At 43.2% G+C, this 18,547-nt stretch overlaps 1 protein-coding gene across 2 annotated transcripts in view; it reads left to right on the top strand.

The window, feature by feature from the left end:
• clybl (citrate lyase beta like) overlaps positions 1-18,547 on the top strand; it is a 205,087-nt gene that overhangs the window by 85,904 nt on the left and 100,636 nt on the right. For both annotated transcript variants that reach the window (XM_031793171.1, XM_031793168.1), the window contains exon 2: positions 3,178-3,391. In XM_031793171.1, the coding sequence (XP_031649031.1) occupies positions 3,178-3,391 (214 nt within the window). The remainder of the gene's footprint in view (positions 1-3,177; positions 3,392-18,547) is intronic.

Below are 18,547 nucleotides of genomic sequence, written 5' to 3'. Positions count from 1 at the left end.
TTGCAAAAATCGCTGAAGCTGGATACTTATATTTCCTTCACTAACTTTAAACAGCTAACCGATCGCTGCAGCTGTACATAGCCCGTCTGTAAATAGCCCATCCAATCTACCTACCTCATCCCCATATTGTTTTTAATTTACTTTTCTGCTGTGTGAGGGGACTTGTACTACTATCTGTACTTATTGGTGGCACAAACGCTCTTTCATCCTTTCCTGCACTTATATTGTCCTTGTCTAACGATTGCGTCTGAAGCTGAGCTTGCAGCACGGCTATCCTCACCATAAGGCGCTAGTTTTCCTGTTTTCCTTTTCCTGAGTACAGCGACTGCAATTAGATGGCATGTGTTAATGTTACTACTTAGCTTCGGCTGGTGGAGCTCCTGTAGAACCATGTCCAGATAAAGTATCCGTGGTGAAAAGGTTGAATGAAAGAAGTTGACCGAGGGGGGGAAAATACAAATATTAAATGGTTATTAAAAATTTGAATGTAAAAAATATGAAGTTGTAAGGTAGCAAGAAAGTTGCAACAAACCTTACAACTTCATATTTTTTACATTCAAATTTTTAATAACCATTTAATATTTGTATTTTCCCCCCCTCGGTCAACTTCTTTCACACAAATTCAACACTTCAGTTAGCTTAGGGTATACAGATTTGTTTGATCTTCATTTCAGCCAGTTTTATACAGCAGGAAAATAATCCTGCAGCAACAGGAAATGTGCATTTTTTGTGGATTATAATTAATAGACATTTTTGTAGGGATTGATACATTTCTGCATTTCAGGACAGTTTCTTGCAATAGGGTGATCAAATTAAGATCCTACATCTGTATGCTTTAACCTGCTATTGCGCACACAGGCACAGGTGTGCCATACTGTACTATTGATCAAGCACCCGCTGCATTGAAACCAGTAGGCTAATTCACAATGTCTAAACTCTGAGCTGAGGATAGCTAACACTGGTCTTCCCAGTGCACCTCCCGCTTTCTCCTACAGCTTGGGCTAAAAAGGGTTTGCTTTATTTAATGGTCCTATATGATCGGACCATCAAATAAAGCAAACCTTGTTTAAATGGCTCTCCTGTGAAGTCGTGACTTGCGACATACTTCTAGTTTCCTGAAACGGGTCTCACATCTATCACACTGACCTCATCTTTCCCCTCTTCCCTCTTGCAGTCACCAGGTTACTGCGACGGCAGCCTTCCTGCACTGAGCTAAAATGGGGGAAGAGAGAGCGAACAATAGATAGAAGAAAAGGGAGAGATTTGAGAAATGCTGAGTGTGGTGTCTGACCTCTGTGTCAGCTGATCTGGTCTCCCACTCCTCTTCTGTCTCTGGTGACTCCACATAAAAGGGCCCCTTCTCTATCTCTCTTTCTTCTCTCCTCTCACTTTTCTCTCCCTCCTCCTTTTCTCTCTGCTCTTTCCCCCTTTCTGTAGTTTTTTACATTTTTTATGAAATCTATTCCTTAATTACCTACCGCCAACATCTTCTGGTAAGCGTCCCTCACTTACATTATAATTTATTTGCCTTTCAAGTGGGCACTTAAAATGTCTCTTTAACCATTCACCCCAGAGCGGTCTGTGCTGAATGGAGAGAGCTTCATTTGGGTCTCAACAACCACCACCCTCCATCCCTCACCCCCCTTCTGACCTCTACCTCCCTCCTCCACCCCCCACACCCTCTTTATTTTTCATTCTAATTGAGCTTTTTTTTCTTCTCCTTCGTCAATATGGCCCTGTAGCTTTTTGTCCCCCAAAGTGACATCCAGCAAGACCCTCCCTCTTTACCGCTGTTCCCTCCAATCAACATGACTCACACAGGCCTGCTACTTTTGCATATTCTTTCTGCCCTCTAGCCTTTAGTCCTTTGTGAGATGTTGTTACTTACCAAATCTAAACACACTAGCATTCGAGGAGACAGAGAGCCTTACTGTATGTGTACCTGAGACCCACTAAAGAGAGAACTAAAACCACCTGAATTGGCTTTATTTGTCCTGCTCTAGTTGCATCATCCCCCTGCTCCAGATTAGGCCCTCAAATTGATTCTGCAGGGCATTCATAAGCATGGTCGATGGGTTTAAGTGGCTATTAAAAGGACTTTAGCACCTTTAAGGAGAACAAAAGAGTAGAAAAGAGAAGGCTTCTGTCCCTCTTCCTTTTTACAAGGAGCACCATATCCCCCTCTTCTCTCCCTTTCTTCTCGCTTTCTATAAATATGATCCCTTGGAGAGGACCTTGGAGGTTTAGGGAGACTGCAGTGACAGCAGAGAGGCTGTTTCCTACTGTAATTAGATATATGTGATCCTAATCATTTAGGCCATTCATTAGGGCTAATAGTTTGAGCAGCCTGTGCGACAGAACAATAATTAAGATGTGACGAGTGTGTGCTGTGTCATAGCTGTGATTATTGCTGTGTGACTGACTAAAAAGAGTGTGTGTGTTTACATGGTGTATGTGAATGTGTGTTTTGCGTACATGTATCTGGTTAAAATGTGTGCTAATCTAAACATTACTATTTTCATGTGAGTGACTGCGTGTCTCTCCATAGGCTCTGTGGTGTTTGTATTGTCTCTTCTGTTTGCTAGAGCCAGCCTCTGATTTTTGGTGAAGATTTGCTGTGTTGTCCAAACTTTAGAGTACACACACACACACACTTGCGTGCATACATGCGCACACACACACACACACACACACACACACACACACACACACACACACACACACACACACACACACACACACACTCAGCTGGATGTGCTAAGCCCTACTGGAGAGCATTTGCATATGTTTGTGATCTTGTCACTGGTAAAGGCTTTCCAAGCCCAGGTCAACACAGCTCATTCACTTGAATGGAGGACCAAAAGAGAAACAGCTAAGGTTTTCCAACGAGGGTTAGGAAAGGAAACCAGAACTTTCAGGAATGTCCCTTTCCAATTGTATGGGTCTTAATTCTGGGGCAAGATCATTGTCAATGGGGATTGAACACAAAATGACATCCACTTCTACAGTGTGTTGAAACATCCATGTACAGCAGTTATAACAGTGCATGGCATTTAATTGTTGGCCTACTGTGAGGTTATGTTTGTTTTACTTTTATAATTATTGTTGCAGCATACACTTGTGCATGTGTGTTTCTACATATAGGCCTATACATTTATATGACCCTTTGTTTGACAGGGACACTCGCTGGTTCCTGTCTGTGGCTTTACCATGGTGTCATAGTGGATGTCACAGCCATCACATAGCTTGTACCAACCTGAGATATGTGCCGCGGCGCGCCGTGCTCTACTGTCCCGGCAATGATGAGAGGAAGCTGAGGAAACTGGCATCGCTGCGTGGCCTAGACTGTGCCGTATTGGACTGTGAGGATGGAGTGGCCCTCAGCAAGAAGGTACTATTAGACACATATGGGTGTGCACACACACACACACACACACACACACACACGTGTAGCACGACACACACACTTGCACAATCATCTCCAAGTGTGTGTGTCAGCTTCCGCCTTGGCTAAAGTCTTAATTCCAGCTCACTCTCTCGGTCAGCCAGGTGCTGCCAGGCCTTAATCAGTGGTGAATGAGAAAATGACCTAAAAGAGATGGTTAAAACAAGCTAATTTCACCCCATTACAATACCACAAAGGCCTGGCCCCCCTATCCCCTGCCTTTAAAACAAGGTGACCACATCCCACTGAGTCCCAACTGGGCAACAAGCAGGAAGCCAGCAGATGCAGCAGGTTAAAAAGCATTCTCATCCTGCCCACACAGCTTCCCCATTGGCCCCGCCGGCCTCCCCTGCCCACCCTATGAAATCATGATTGGTTGGAGAAGAAAGAAGAGAAAGGGAAAAGGTTTTTAAGTAATGATAATAAAGATGATTGATATGGCTCAGACGGTTCCTATTGTAAGAGAATGAACTGAAAGATGATTATTGTGACTGACAGGCTAAACAGCTGTGAGCCTGTTAAGGATGTCAATGTTTAGAAACAACAAGCTTTATGTCTTTGTGTGGAGGAGGTGGAGGAGAGGTGGCATTGTGTACACACGTGCGCACACACACACAGCCAACCATGGAAAAATAGTACTGTATTCCAAGAATCCCCTTCCTACTAATCCCATTACTGTCCCCCCTTCTGTTCTGGTGACGGCCTAACGCTCCACAACAGCGCTCCCGAGTCGGAGCAGGATTCAGTCAATTGTCACGACCATATGTTAGCTTAAAAAGAATTCTGCCATAATGCGGCAAACCCTGTGATATATTATTTATTTGCTAGGTTAGTACTATGTTGAAATGAGTTATTAACTCTTTAATTAAAGGCACCTTTTTCTCCCCGGCTCCCTCTCTTCCACTTCCCACTCTCTCAGCTGCTTTGTGCATTGTGGCAATTGGAAATCCATGGGGGGTTTTGTTGTATACCTTCAGACAGGACGCTTTATTTTCCTACGGGGCTAAATTACACTTCTCGTGTGTGTGCGTGCAGGCGTCCATTTTACACTGCCAATTAATGCTGCAGAACTGATAATGACATTCTGCCATTGAATGCATTTATGATTTAGATATTTTTCCCTCTAATATTGTTTTAAAGAATCTATTAAATCTGTGAAAACACTAAGTGGTGAGTGAAGAAAGACCGCAGAAGATATATTGTCACAATCATCACCTTTAAGAATCCAAGCTCGCCGCTAACCTATTATTGTGTAACATCGTTACACCAGAGAGCTAAGCTATCTGGCCTTCCTGTTTGTCTCTCTGTCGACGTTGTTAGCTACAGTCGCTACGCTCGCAGCTAACCCTCGCTGCGATTACCTTCACCATGACAACGGCACAGCGGGCCTGTCGCCGTGCCAACCGATGCCAGGCCCCCACGCTGCCCCTGTTCTTGCCCGACTGACAGACGGAGTGAAAGAGAGCTGCCCAGAGCCTGCTAACTGCTACCCTGAGAGGAGAGGAACGGAGAGGAGGGGGAGAGGAGAAAAAGGCTAGAGAGAAGGAGAGGAGCAGGAGGGAAATAGTGGGGGGAAGACAAGGCTGACCGCACTAACACTACGCATATCATCATATCTGTAAGATCAGTGGGAAGGAGGAGAAGAGGGGGATGAGGTGGAGGAGGGCAAGCTGAAACCCTGTAGTGGAGCTGACGGCTACACCTGTCTCTTTCACCCCCCCCCCCCTTCGTAACTTCTCTTCGTACCCTATAGGCTAGCGTTCCTCCTGACATCTCGCTCTCCCCTGTTGGCCTCCTATCTCCTTCACTTCTCCATCCCTCCCTCCTGACTCCCCTCTGTTGAGATTTTCTGTGTAATCCCTGGAAGTTTGGAACTAATGAACTAACTGCTGAGCCTCTGAAACGGAGCCTGGTCCAAAACTATACTGTACTTCACACTCCATTTCCTTCACCAGATGGTAGGGTGGCGTGGCTGCGCCGGAAGGGAGCAACCTCACACACACACACACACACACACAATATTTTATATATATATATATATATACACACGCACGCAGGCACATGCTCTGACACGAGCACGGATGCACAGACAGACACACGCATAGACACACACGCATAGACACACACACACACACACACACAGGGCTTTGGCCGGCAGGGAGCACCTCCCTCACTGGAATGTGAAAGTGGAGGGATGTTGTTTTCCTTGCCCATTTTGATGGGTTAGAAAAATACTAACTCTGAGATATAAAATGGCCCTGGTTTCATTAGCTTAAAACAAGGCTATTGGCACAGACCAGGGGTGAGGATGTCTTTGGTTAGGTTTTGGTGCGTGTGTCTGTCTTTCTGTGTCATCTGATCCACTCTCCTGCAGGTGGTGGTAGTGACTGCCACATAACACAAATATGGTGACCAGCGCTCTTGCTCTGAAATGCACATACATTCTCTCTCTCTCCCTCTCTCTCTCCCTCTCTCTCTCTTTCTCTCTCTCTCTCTATCTCTCTCTATCTCTCTCTCTCTCTCTCTCTCTCTCACAGTTCCTTTTTGATTTGTAAAGAAAAGTGATTGAACAAAAAGTTGTTTTATAGTCAATGCATCTTGTCATCCAAATATATACACACACACACATACGTGTAAAATGTGCACGCACATTGTCCACCATAAGTATTTAGTAATGTCATCCATGTGAATATGGAAAACACATAGTGAAAGACAAATGTTACTCTTCACAATGCTTATTATTGTCCAACATAATTATTTAGTAATGTCATCCATGTGAATATGGAAAACACATAGTGAAAGACAGATTTGGGATTTATACAGTGCATTCGGAATGTATTCAGACCTGTTCCCTTTTTACACAACTTGTTACGTTAGACTTATTCTAAAATGGATTGTATAAAAACATTTCCTCATCAACCTACACACAATACCCCAAAATGACAAAGCGGGAAACAGGTTTTTATACATTTTTGCAAATGTATTAAAAAAATAGAGCTTATAGAACAATGAAACTGAGGCCCTTTTATAAGCATCTGAGATGTTAGGATTCAAAACCTGAGTTGTTGACCAATAGTATTTCTGTAAAGTTAACCTCCAATCAGATATCAGACCTACATGATGCTTCTCAGAGGCGTGACAATGGGGGTTGGCAAGACTAACACAGAGAATGCTGAATTCAAATAAAATAAAATGTTATTGGCCACATACACTTGTTTAGCAGATGTTATTGCGGGTGTTGCGAAATGTTTGTGTTTCTAGCTCCTAAAACAACACAGGGTAAATGTTTGTATACAGTTGATAAGAAGAGTCACTTCGGGGCTGACCTACACAGGCATCTGGAACTGTAGAGAGCTACTGTTGTTGTATTGTGTGTGTGTGGGCAAACGTGTTTATGAGTATGTGCATGGAGATGCGTGTGTGTATGAAGCCAAACGTGTGTGCACAAAGCCACGAGACATCCTGAACATTGTATTTTTTTTTCTCCGGCCAGGCATTTTATGTCCTGTTGTGACGACCCGCAATGCCATTTAAAATGAGCTCAGGTGAAGGACAGCCTGCCTTTGTGCGTATATGTACAGTGCCTTCGGAAAGTATTCAGATCCCTTGACTTTTTCCACATTTTGTGACGTTACAGCCTTATTCTAAAATGGATAAAAAATAATAATCCTCAGCAATCTACACACAACATCCCATAATGACAAGGTGAAAACAGGTTTTTAGAAATGTTGGCAAATGTATTAAAAATATTTAAAAAACTAAGTATTCAGACCCTTTGCTATGAGACTCGGAATTGGAGTCCATCTGTGGTAAATTCAGTAGATTGGACAGGATTTGGAAAGGCACACACCTATCTATATAAGGTTCCACAGTTGACAGTGGATGTCAGAGCAAAAATCAAGCCATGAGGTCAAATGAATTGTCCATAGAGCTCCGGGACAGGATTGTGTCGAGGCACAGATCTGGGGAACGGTACCAAAAATGTTTTGCAGCACTGAAGGTCCCCAAGAACACATTGGCCTCCATCATTCTTAAATGGAAGAAGTTTGGAACCACCAAGACCCTTCCTAAAGCTGGCCGCCCAGCCAAACTGAGCAATCGGGGGAGAAGGGCCTTGGTCAGGGAAGTTACCAAGAACCTGATGGTCAGGACATACTTGTAAACATCGTAAGGAAATCAATTGACATTTTTACTCCACTCTCCATTACCACCAGCAAGCATCATTCTTAGTCATTCAATTAGTCCCACCCTGGGTTAATGTTATAGTGTAAGGAAACGCGAGGTGTAATTCCCTGTCCTTTAATCTATATTATTGAATCTGCTACATAGAAAAACAGCTACTGTCTTTTATGCAATGTTTGGTGTCAGCTGATTATTGTCAATTTTATCTATGTTCCAGTTCTGCTGGTGGCAGCGAGTGGGAATTGAGAAGTGTTGCCTTCAGTGTACCGTATATAGTTTGCTTAATTCATTCTGAAGTGCCTTACGTAGTTGTTACATTGCTATGGATTGCACGTGGATATTAGGTCATATATTTTTTCTTCTCAGAATTAATTAAAGTGTAATTTGTTGTCCGCACATCAAAGTTTTCAGTTTAACATAAATGATGCAGCCAATTGTCATCCAATAAGGACTTCATTTGAATGCACATATTGTTAGTCAAGAGAGGAAGTTTGAGACATTTATTCTAGTAAATGTAAAAATAGTCTAATTCTAGTAAAAGTAAAAATAGTCTAATTAATATTTATTTGACAGATGGGACACTTGGGATCAATCCTCTGTGTGTGTGTCTGTCTGTGTCTCTGTGTGTGCGTGACCTTGTCTGCGGCTGTGTGTTTGTGCATGCACTGATATCTGTGTGTATGTGTGCCCCTGATCTCTTCAGTGAGCCTAGTAGAGTTGCGAGAAACTCCCAGCCAACCTGCCAAGAATCACAAAATAATCTGAGCCGCTCACCCAGAAAATAGATCCTGCCCCAACGAGATCATACACACACCCTGTCTTTGCCAAACCAATCTGCCTGTCAAAGACCTGTGTGTGCTTTCTTGCATGTCATGTATGCTTGTGTGTGTGTTAGTCCTATCAGTATGTGGGTTAAGCGGCAGGCGTCCTGCCACAGTCATGTGTGGGGTGGGGGCTAAGAATTAGTGGAAGGTGCAAACAATTGAATGATTGTCTATGGCTTGGATTGTTCTTCTGGAATGGTAGTAGATGGGGGTTTCCTCGTAGTGTGTGGGGTAATTCTTCAGCACACTGTGTGTGATGCAATACTGAGTACTCCTAGCATCCCTCTCTGGCCCTCACCTCTTGGGACAGAGTCACACACACGTCGTGCACACACACATGCTCCAGATGCTGTGGGTTGAGGCTAGGGGTTCAGAGAAAGAGAGAGGGATCATAAAACGCTGAGGAAGAGAGAACAGAGAGAACACAGAGGTCCTCTCTCCCTCTCTCATTATCCTGTTACAATCCCTTTGTTTTCCCTGGCTGACCCACGGCCCTGCACTACATGTGCTTTTGTACAGAGGGAGAGAGAGAGGGATGGAAGGAAGAAAAAAGGAGTAAAAGGGAGGGATGTATTCTCACTCCCCCACACCGCCATGTGTGCTAGGGAATGAAGGGAGGGAGGGAGTTGGAAAAAGAGAGGAAGGATGGATCGATTCTCCCTTCCCTTTTTCCCTCCTACATCACTACGTATGTTATGGGATGCAGGGAGAGAGGAGGAGGGATGGCCGGAGAAGGGAAAAGATGAGTGTAACTGGGGGATGAATGGATGGATTCTCCCTTCCCTCCTCCCCTTCTATACCTCTCCAGCTACAGTACCAGTCAAACGTTTGGACACACCTACTCATCCAATAGTTTTTCTTTGTTTTACTCTTTCCTACATTGTAGAATAATAGTGAAGACATCAATCCTATGAAATAACACATATGGAATCATGTAGTAACCAAAAAAGTGTTAAATAAATCCAAATTCATTTTATATTTGATATTCTTCAAAGTAGCCACCCTTTGCCTTGATGACAGCTTTGCACACTCTTGGCATCCTCTCAACCAGCTTGATGAGGTAGTCACCTGGAATGCATTCCAATTAGCAGGTGTGCCTTGTTAAAAGTTCATTTGTGGAATTTATTTCCTTAATGCATTTGAGACAGTCAGTTGTGTTGTGACAAGGTAGGGGTGGTATAAAGAAGATAGCCCTATTTGGTAAAAGAGCAAGTCCATATCATGGCAAGAACAGCTCAAATAAGCAAAGAGAAACGACAGTCCCATCATTACTTTAAGACATGGTCAGTCAATCCGAAAATCCTAATCGCAAAAACCATCAAGTGCTATGATGAAACTGACTCTCATGAGGACTGCCACAGGAATGGAAGACCTAGAGTTACCTCTGCTGCAGAGGATAAGTTCATTAGAGTTACCAGCCAGAAATAGTCCATTTTAAAATTGTATTAACTGCCTTAAATTTGCTGGACCCCAGGAAGAGTAATTGGGATCCATAATAAATACAAATACAGAACTGCACCTCAGATTGCAGCCCAAATAAATGCTTCAAGTAACAGACGCCACTCAACATCAATTGTTCAGAAGAGACTGTGTGAATCAGACCTTCATGGTCGGATTGCTGCAAAGAAACCACTACTAAAAGACACCAATAAGAATAAGAAACTTGCTTGGGTCAAGAAACACGAGCAATGGACATTAGACCTGTGGAAATCTGTCTTTTAGTCTGATGTGTCCAGATTTGAGTTTTTTGGTTTGTCTTTGTGAGACGCAGAGTAGGAGAACAGATGATCTCTACATGTGTGGTTCTCACTGTGAAGCATGGAGGAGGAGATGTGGGGGTGCTTTGCTGGTGACACTGTCAGTGATTTATTTAGAATTCTAGGCACACTTAACCAGCATGGCCACCGCAGCATTCTGCAGTGATACGCCATCCCATCTGGTTCGTGCTTAGTGGGACTATCATTTGTTTTTCAACAGGACAATGACCCAACACACCTCCAGGCTGTGTAAGGGCTATTTGACCAAGAAGGAGAATGATTGAGTGCTGCAATAGATGACCTGGCCTCCACAATCACCCAACCTCAACCCAATGGAGATGGTTTGGGATGAGTTGGACCACACAGAGTGAAGGAAAAGCAGCCAACCAGTGCTCACCAACTCCTTTAAGATTGTTGGAAAAGCATCCTAGTTGACTACCTTATGAAGCTGGTTGAAAGAATGCCAAGAGAGTGCATAGCTGTCATCAAGGCAAAAGGCTGTTTTGTTTAATATGTTTAACACTTTGTGGATTACTACATGATTCCATACGTGTTATATCACAGTTTTGCTGTCTCCACTATTATTCTAAAAAGTAGGAAATAGTAACAATGAATAAAAAACTTTGAATTAGGTGTGTCCAAAATTTGACTTGTACTGTAAGTATTCAGTACTTTATTGAAGCACCTTTGACTGCTCTACCATAAAGGCCTGATTGGTGGAGTTTTGCAGAGATGGTTGTCCTTCTGGAAGGTTCTCCCATCTCCACAGAAGTACTGTAAAGTTCTGTCAGAGTGACCATCAGGTTCTTGGTCACCTCCCTGACCAAGGCCCTTCTCCCCCGATTGCTCAATTTGACCCGGTGGGCAGCTCTAGGAAGAGTCTTGGTGGTTCCAAACTTCTTCCATTTAAGAATGATGAAGGCCACTGTGTTCTTGGGGACCTTCAATGCTGCAGAAATGTTATGATACCCTTCCCCAGATCTGAGCCTCTGGGGAAGATTCTGAGCTCTATGGGCAATTCCTTTGACCTCATGGCATGGTTTTTCTCTGACATGCACTGTCAACTGTAGAACCTTATATAGACAGGTGTATGCCTTTGCAAATCATGTACAATCAATTGAATTTAGCACAGGTGGACTCCAATAAAAATCAAATCAATTAAAATTGTATTTGTCACATACACATAGTTAGCAGATGTTAATGTGAGTGTAGTGAAATGCTGGTGCTTCTAGTTCTGACCATGCAGTAATATCTAACAAGTAATCTAACAACAACTTATACACTCAATTGTAAAGGAATGAATAAGATTATGTTCATAAAAATACAGTGGGGCAAAAAAGTATTTAGTCAGCCACCAATTGTGCAAGTTCTCCCACTTAAAAAGATGAGAGAGTCCTGTAATTTTCATCATAGGTACACTTCAACTATGACCGGTAAAATGAGAAGAAAATAATCCAGAAAATCACATTGTAGGATTTTTTATTTATTTATTTGCAAATTATGGTGGAAAATAAGTATTTGGTCAATAACAAAAGTTTATCTCAATACTTTGTTATATACCCTTTGTTGGCAATGACAGAGGTCAAACGTTTTCTGTAAGTCTTCACAAGGTTTTCACACACTGTTGCTGGTATTTTGGCCCATTCCTCCATGCAGATCTCCTCTAGAGCAGTGATTTTTGGGGGGGGGCTGTTGCTGGGCAACACGGACTTTCAACTCCCTCCAAAGATTTTCTATGGGGTTGAGATCTGGAGACTGGCTAGGCCACTCCAGGACCTTGAAATGCTTCTTACGAAGCCACTCCTTCGTTGCCCGGGCGGTGTGTTTGGGATCATTGTCATGCTGAAAGACCCAGCCACGTTTCATCTGCAATGCCCTTGCTGATGGAAGGAGGTTTTCACTCAAAATCTCACAATGCATGGCCCCATTCATTATTTTCTTTACACGGATCAGTCGTCCTGGTCCCTTTGCAGAAAAACAGCCCCAAAGCATGATGTTTCCACCCCCATGCTTCACAGTAGGTATGATGTTCTTTGGATGCAACTCAGCATTCTTTGTCCTCCAAACACGACGAGTTGAATTTTGACCAAAAAGTTATATTTTGGTTTCATCTGACCATATAACATTCTCCCAATCTTCTTCTGGATCATCCAAATGTTCTCTAGCAAACTTCAGATGGGCCTGGACATGTACTGGCTTAAGCAGGGGGACACGTCTGGCACTGCAGGATTTGAGTCCCTGGCGGCGTAGTGTGTTACTGATGGCAGGCTTTGTTACTTTGGTCCCAGCTCTCTGCAGGTCATTCACTAGGTCCCTCCGTGTGGTTCTGAGATTTTTGCTCACCGTTCATTTTGATCAAATAAATTCATAAAAAATCCCATAATGTGATTTTCTGGATTTTTTTATTTTATTTTGTCTGTCATAGTTGAAGTGTACCTATGATGAAAATTACAGGCCTCTCTCATCTTTTTAAGTGGGAGAACTTGCACAATTGGTGGCTGACTAAATACTTTTTTGCCCCACTGTATTGTGGATCGGGTGGTGCTCCATCTGCTGTTTACTGAAGTCCACGATCATCTCCTTTGTTTTGTTGACGTTGAGTGTGAGGTTATTTTCCAGACACCACACTCCGAGGGCCCTCACCTCCTCCCTGTATGCCGTCTCGTCGTTGTTGGTAATCAAGCTTACCACTGTGGTGTTGTCTGCAAACTTGATGATTGAGTTGGAGGCGTGCATGGCCACGCAGTCACTCCCTGTGCATGGCCACGTACAGGGAGTACAGGAGAGGGCTGAGAACGCACCCTTGTGGGGCCCCAGTGTTGAGGATCAGTGGTGTGGAGATGTTGTTTCCTACCCTCCCCACCTGGGGGCGGCCCGTCATGAAGTCCAGGACCCAGTTGCACAGGGCGTGGTCGAGACCCAGAGTTTAATGACGAGTTTGGAGGGTACTATGGTGTTAAATGCTGAGCTGTAGTCGATGAACAGCATTCTTACATAGGTATTCCTCTTGTCCAGATGGGTTAGGGCAGTGTGATTGCGTCGTCTGTGGACCTAATTGGGGCGGTAAGCAAATTGGAGTGGGTCTAGTGTGTCAGGTAGGGTGGAGGTGATATGATCCTTGACTAATCTCTCAAAGCACTTAATGATGACAGAGGTGAGTGCTACGTGGCGGTAGTCATTTAGCTCAGTTAACTTTGCTTTCTTGGGAACTGGAACAATGGTGGCCCTCTTGAAGCATGTGGGAACAGCAGACTGGGATAAGGATTGATTGAATATGTCCGTAAACACACCAGCCAGCTGGTCTGCGCATGCTCTGAAGACGCGGCTTGGGATACCGTCTGGGCTGGCAGCCTTGCGAGGGTTAACACGTTTAAATGCTTTACTCACGTTGGCTGCGGTGAAGGAGAGCCAGCAGGTTTTGGTAGCAGACCGTGTCGTTGGCACTGTACTGTCCTCAAAACGAGCAAGGAAGTTGTTTTGTTTGTTTGGGAGCAGGACATTGTGGTCTGCGACGGGGCTGGTTTTCTTTTGTAGTCCGTGATTGATTGTAGACCCTGACACATACCTCTCGTGTCTGAGCTGTTGAATTGCGACTCTACTTTGTCTCTATACTGTGTACGTAGGTCAGCCCCGAAATGATTCTTCTTATCAACTGTATACAAGAATTTACTCTGTTGTCTTATGAATTCAGCATTCTCTGTGTTGGTTTTGCCAATTCCCATTGTCACGCCTCTGAGAAGCAGTGGTTACATCATGTAGGTCTGATATCTGATTGGAGGTTAACTTTACAGAAATACTATTGGTCAATAACTCAGGTTTGTATCCTAACATATTAGATGCTTACAAAAGGGCCTAAGATTCATTGATATTTCTCTTATTTGATCCTGAACTACTGTGTTGAGATATTCTTTCTTTCTTTCATTCTCTTTCTTTCTTTCATTATCTCTCTCTCTCTCTCTCTCTCTCTCTCTCTCTCTCTCTCTCTCTCTCTCTCTCTCTTTCATTCTCTCTCTTTCTTTCTTTCTTTCTCTCTCTTTCTTTCTTTCTTTCATTCTCTCTCTTTCTTTCTTTCTTTCTTTCATTCTCTCTCTTTCTTTCTTTCATTCTCTCTCTCTCTTTCTTTCTTTCATTCATTCTCTCTCTTTCTTTCTTTCTTTCATTCTCTCTCTCTCTTTCTTTCATTCTCTCTCTCTCTTTCTTTCATTCTCTCTCTCTCTTTCTTTCATTCTCTCTCTCTTTCTTTCACTCTCTCTCTCTTTCTTTCACTCTCTCTCTCTCTTTCTTTCATTCTCTCTCTCTCTTTCTTTCATTCTCTCTTTCTTTCATTCTCTCTCTCTTTCTTTCATTATCTCTCTCTTTCTTTCATTCTCTCTCTCTCTTTCTTTCATTCTCTCTCTCTCTTTTCTTTCATTCTCTCTCTCTCTTTCTTTCATTCTCTCTCTCTCTCTTTCTTTCATTCTCTCTCTCTCTCTCTTTCTTTCATTCTCTCTCTCTCTTTCTTTCATTCTCTCTCTCTCTCTCTCTCTCTTTCTTTCATTCTCTCTCTCTCTCTCTTTCTTTCATTCTCTCTCTCTCTCTCTCTTTCTTTCATTCTCTCTCTCTCTCTCTCTCTTTCTTTCATTCTCTCTCTCTCTCTTTCATTCTCTCTCTCTCTCTCTCTTTCATTCTTTCTTTCCCCCACCCCATGGGCTTTTGGGACATGGTTAGAATAATGCTTTTAAGTTAAGTTCATGCCTTGTATGTGAATCCATTCATTTTAGAAAGTAGTATTTAGATTATATTTTCAGACATTTCTTCATTGCCTGTTACTCTAACAAAATATAATATAAGTATTCATGAGAGAACAACATTTATGCCAGTTGCCCCCTTTTTCAATCTTCTTGCAACAGTGTAGAGCTTATTTAATATTACATTTGCCAGATATCTCAAACATAATCATATTTTCAGAATGTTTGCACCAACTCCCAACTCAAACCTGTTTTCAGTCTATAACAAACAATGTATTGAGATCAATTTTATATTGAGTGATAAAATAAAATATACTGTATACAGTAGAGACTGATGCAGCCTAGGAGGTGAAGAATGTAGGGCATGCCTGTCTGTCTTCAGGCTTGTGTGATGTGCGTAAAGCGATATTCATCCATACTGTGTAGTGTACATACCACTCTGTAGGACACATTGTGTGTGTGTGTGTTAAAGAGCTGCCCTCTCGCATAGAAAGGTCAGGTGTTATACACTTAAAAAGCAAATCTGTGTTTGTGTGCGAGTGTGTGTCTCCGGCCTGCCTGCGTGTGTCAGCCTCTAATGATGAGGATGATGGAGGGACTCAAAGGAGGAGTGAGAGCCGGTGTTTTGGGGGGAGCACCCGGTGGGAGGCCAGGCGATTGGGGAGGGGTCTTTGAAGAAACTTGTAGGACGGCCGTCCATTAATATAAAGATGTCCCGTTTCAAAGTGCTTTATTCAAGCTCAGAGTACCGGCGCTCACAGAAGAGGACATGTCCACAGGAATGTTCCCTCTGTCAATTTGCAAGAAAGAAAGAAAGAAAGAAAGAAAGAAAGAAAGAAAGAGGGAAAAGGAATGGAGGAGAGGCGTGTATGTAAGGTGTGTGTGTGTGTGTGTGTGGGGGGGGGGGGGGGGGGGGGGTGTTCCTGTGTGTCCACTGAGCTCCTTTTGCCTGCCAGCCAAGCGTCTCTGTTTCAGAAGTAATGCACCGTCTCAAAGCCACAAAAATACAGAAAAGAAAGACCGTCTGCGTCTCTTGTTACATGAAAGTGGTTTTATCCACACCGCCCGGCAGTATATCAGCCTTGAACTTGGCCACTGGAGACTCTCACCCATCTCCTGTCTGCGTTTTATCAGAGAATGTTATAAACGAGGCTTTCTGATGATGAACTGATTTACCAGTGGCTATTCATTTTGTTTGGTCAGGAGTGTCTATGCATCACTGGGCAGGGAGGCTGAGACAGCAGTTCATGTCTCCATTTCTCTCTAGCTGACCTGTGTCTCAGTCTGTGTCTGAGTGAATGTCTCTGTTCACTACCAGTCAAAAGTTTAGACACACCTACTCATTCTAGGGGTTTTCTTTATTTTTACTATTTTCTACATTGTAGAATAATAGTGAAGACCTCAACACTATCAAATAACACTTGGAATCAGGAAGTAAAAAGTGTTAAACAAATCAAAATAGATGTTATATTTGATATTCTTCAAAATAGCCATCCTTTGTCTTGATGACAGCTTTGCACACTCTCTTGGCATTCGCTCAACCAGCTTCATGAGGTAGTCACCTGGAATGAATTTCAATTAGCAGGTGGAATATGTTGAACATCTGCCTCCACAATCACCCGACTTCAACCCAATTGAGATGGTTTGGGATGAGTTGGATCTCAGAGTGAAGGAAAAGCAGCCATCAAGTGCTCAGCATATGTGGGAACTCTTTTAAGACTGTTGGAAAAGCATTCCAGGTGAAGGTGGTTGAGAGAATGACGAGTGTGCAAAGCTTTAATCAAGGGAAAGGGTTGCTACTTTGAAGAATCACAAATATAAAATATTTGACTGGTACATCGTTTCTCTGTGTTTCTCTCTGTGTGCGTTTGTCTGCATGTGCAAGTCTCTCACTGACTCTCTCGCTCTCTGTGTGTGTGTGTTTGAGACTAGAACTGTGTACAAGCAGTTCTGAGTATCATCATCACTTTTTAATATGAATTGTTAATTAAATTATTTAACAAAGTGTATTTTTTAAAGTTGGCACTGATTTCATAGGAGTCATCTGGTCTCTGTTTGTGGGGATGTCTGCCTTTATTCTGCCGTCTTGGCTGAGACATAATGGATTATTTCATCAGTTGAGAAGGGGTGCACTGTGATCTCTGTCTTAGGCTGGAATACGCCTTAGTCACAGTCTCTCACAACACACAGACCGACCGCACCGGTGTGCACGCACACACTGAGAAGAAACGTGTGTGTGTATGTATGTGTGTGTGTGTGTGTGACGTCGGACAAGTAAAGATAGAGATAGCGAGTAGGCCCTTCTGAGTGAACATCTCATAATGAAGTGGGTAGAGTAGCAGGTCAGCAGTGGTCAAACGGAGACACAGATTCGTACACACCATTAGGAACCCACAGTCCTATACAATACTCTACCGAAGAGTGCCCATAGTTGGTGTGGGGTTAGAACGGTTGGGCTTTGTGCTTGAGTGTGTGTTTGTATGTCAGCATGTATGTACAGTTTCTGAAACCAGGTTGACCTGGCCTAAGGTGCTCATTCAAGTTTCTCTCTCCCCTCATAACCCCTTCTTCTCTTCATCTGTCTATTGACCAGGGTCATCACTCTATCTGACAGGCACAGAAGGCTAGCTAATGACCACCTCTTATCTACACAAGCACACACACACACACACACACACACACAGTCCCCCGCCTCTGACCTGACAAGTCCTAAACCGTCATTTCCTCATGTTGCTTATTTTACAACACATTTCTCCCAGAAAGCCTTCCAACTCTGCCCCCCTCCATCCATCCGTCTCTCCCTCCCTCCATCTGGTTTGAATCTGCAGGCTACTGTGTCACAGATAGATGTAGGGACTGGTGATTTATCTTTCATTTCTCCTCCCTCCTCCCTTATCCTCCCTTCACAATGGCTCTGCTTGTTTGGGGACTTCATAAGCGACTGGAGAGGCTTTCAATGTGTGCTGTGCTGTGCAGTCTTATCATTAGGGTCCTGAGTTTTCCTGATCACTTGACTTCACCAGGAAAACCTTTGAACCCTAATTTATGAAGAGTGAGCTGTACCTTGTTGCGTAAGTGTCACAACCCTCTTTTGGGAGACAGATATCTCTTGATGAGTTCACACCATTTTCTCTAGATTGATGTAATACTCTGAAAATAGAGGCAGACACTTTATGAAACCTTTTCTATCTATTTACAATAGCTGTTATGTTGTTCAATGGACAATGAGTTTTCTATAAAACAGTCTCAAATAAAAATCGGAGTGCAGTTTACCCAAAATGAGTTATGTTATTTTGTTATCTTTGTGAAATGCAGGCTGCATATAACCTCATCCCAAGGCTAGTGTTGGATATCAATGATTCAAGTTGGCCTTAGTGGGAGTGACCTTACTGAGTAAAGTATTTGTCATTTAATTTGAGCAAATCACACAACTGTGAGGTGTGTGTCCAAGTGGAGGCAAGACATGTATGGAATACACATACAAGTTAGGGGGAAGGTGTTGTGGGAGATGATTGGTTGGTAGATTAAGCCAGGGAGGGGGTTCGAATAATCTCACCCGGGCGCCGGTGTAAGCGTTTTTTGCACGGGCTGAAAGTTGATTGCATTTGATTA

The sequence above is a fragment of the Oncorhynchus kisutch genome, linkage group LG2, assembly GCF_002021735.2.
Source record: "Oncorhynchus kisutch isolate 150728-3 linkage group LG2, Okis_V2, whole genome shotgun sequence".
Classification (NCBI taxonomy): Eukaryota; Metazoa; Chordata; class Actinopteri; order Salmoniformes; family Salmonidae; genus Oncorhynchus; species Oncorhynchus kisutch.
The sequence above is the reverse complement of the archived record's forward strand: the minus strand, read 5'-3'. Positions and strand labels throughout refer to the sequence as shown.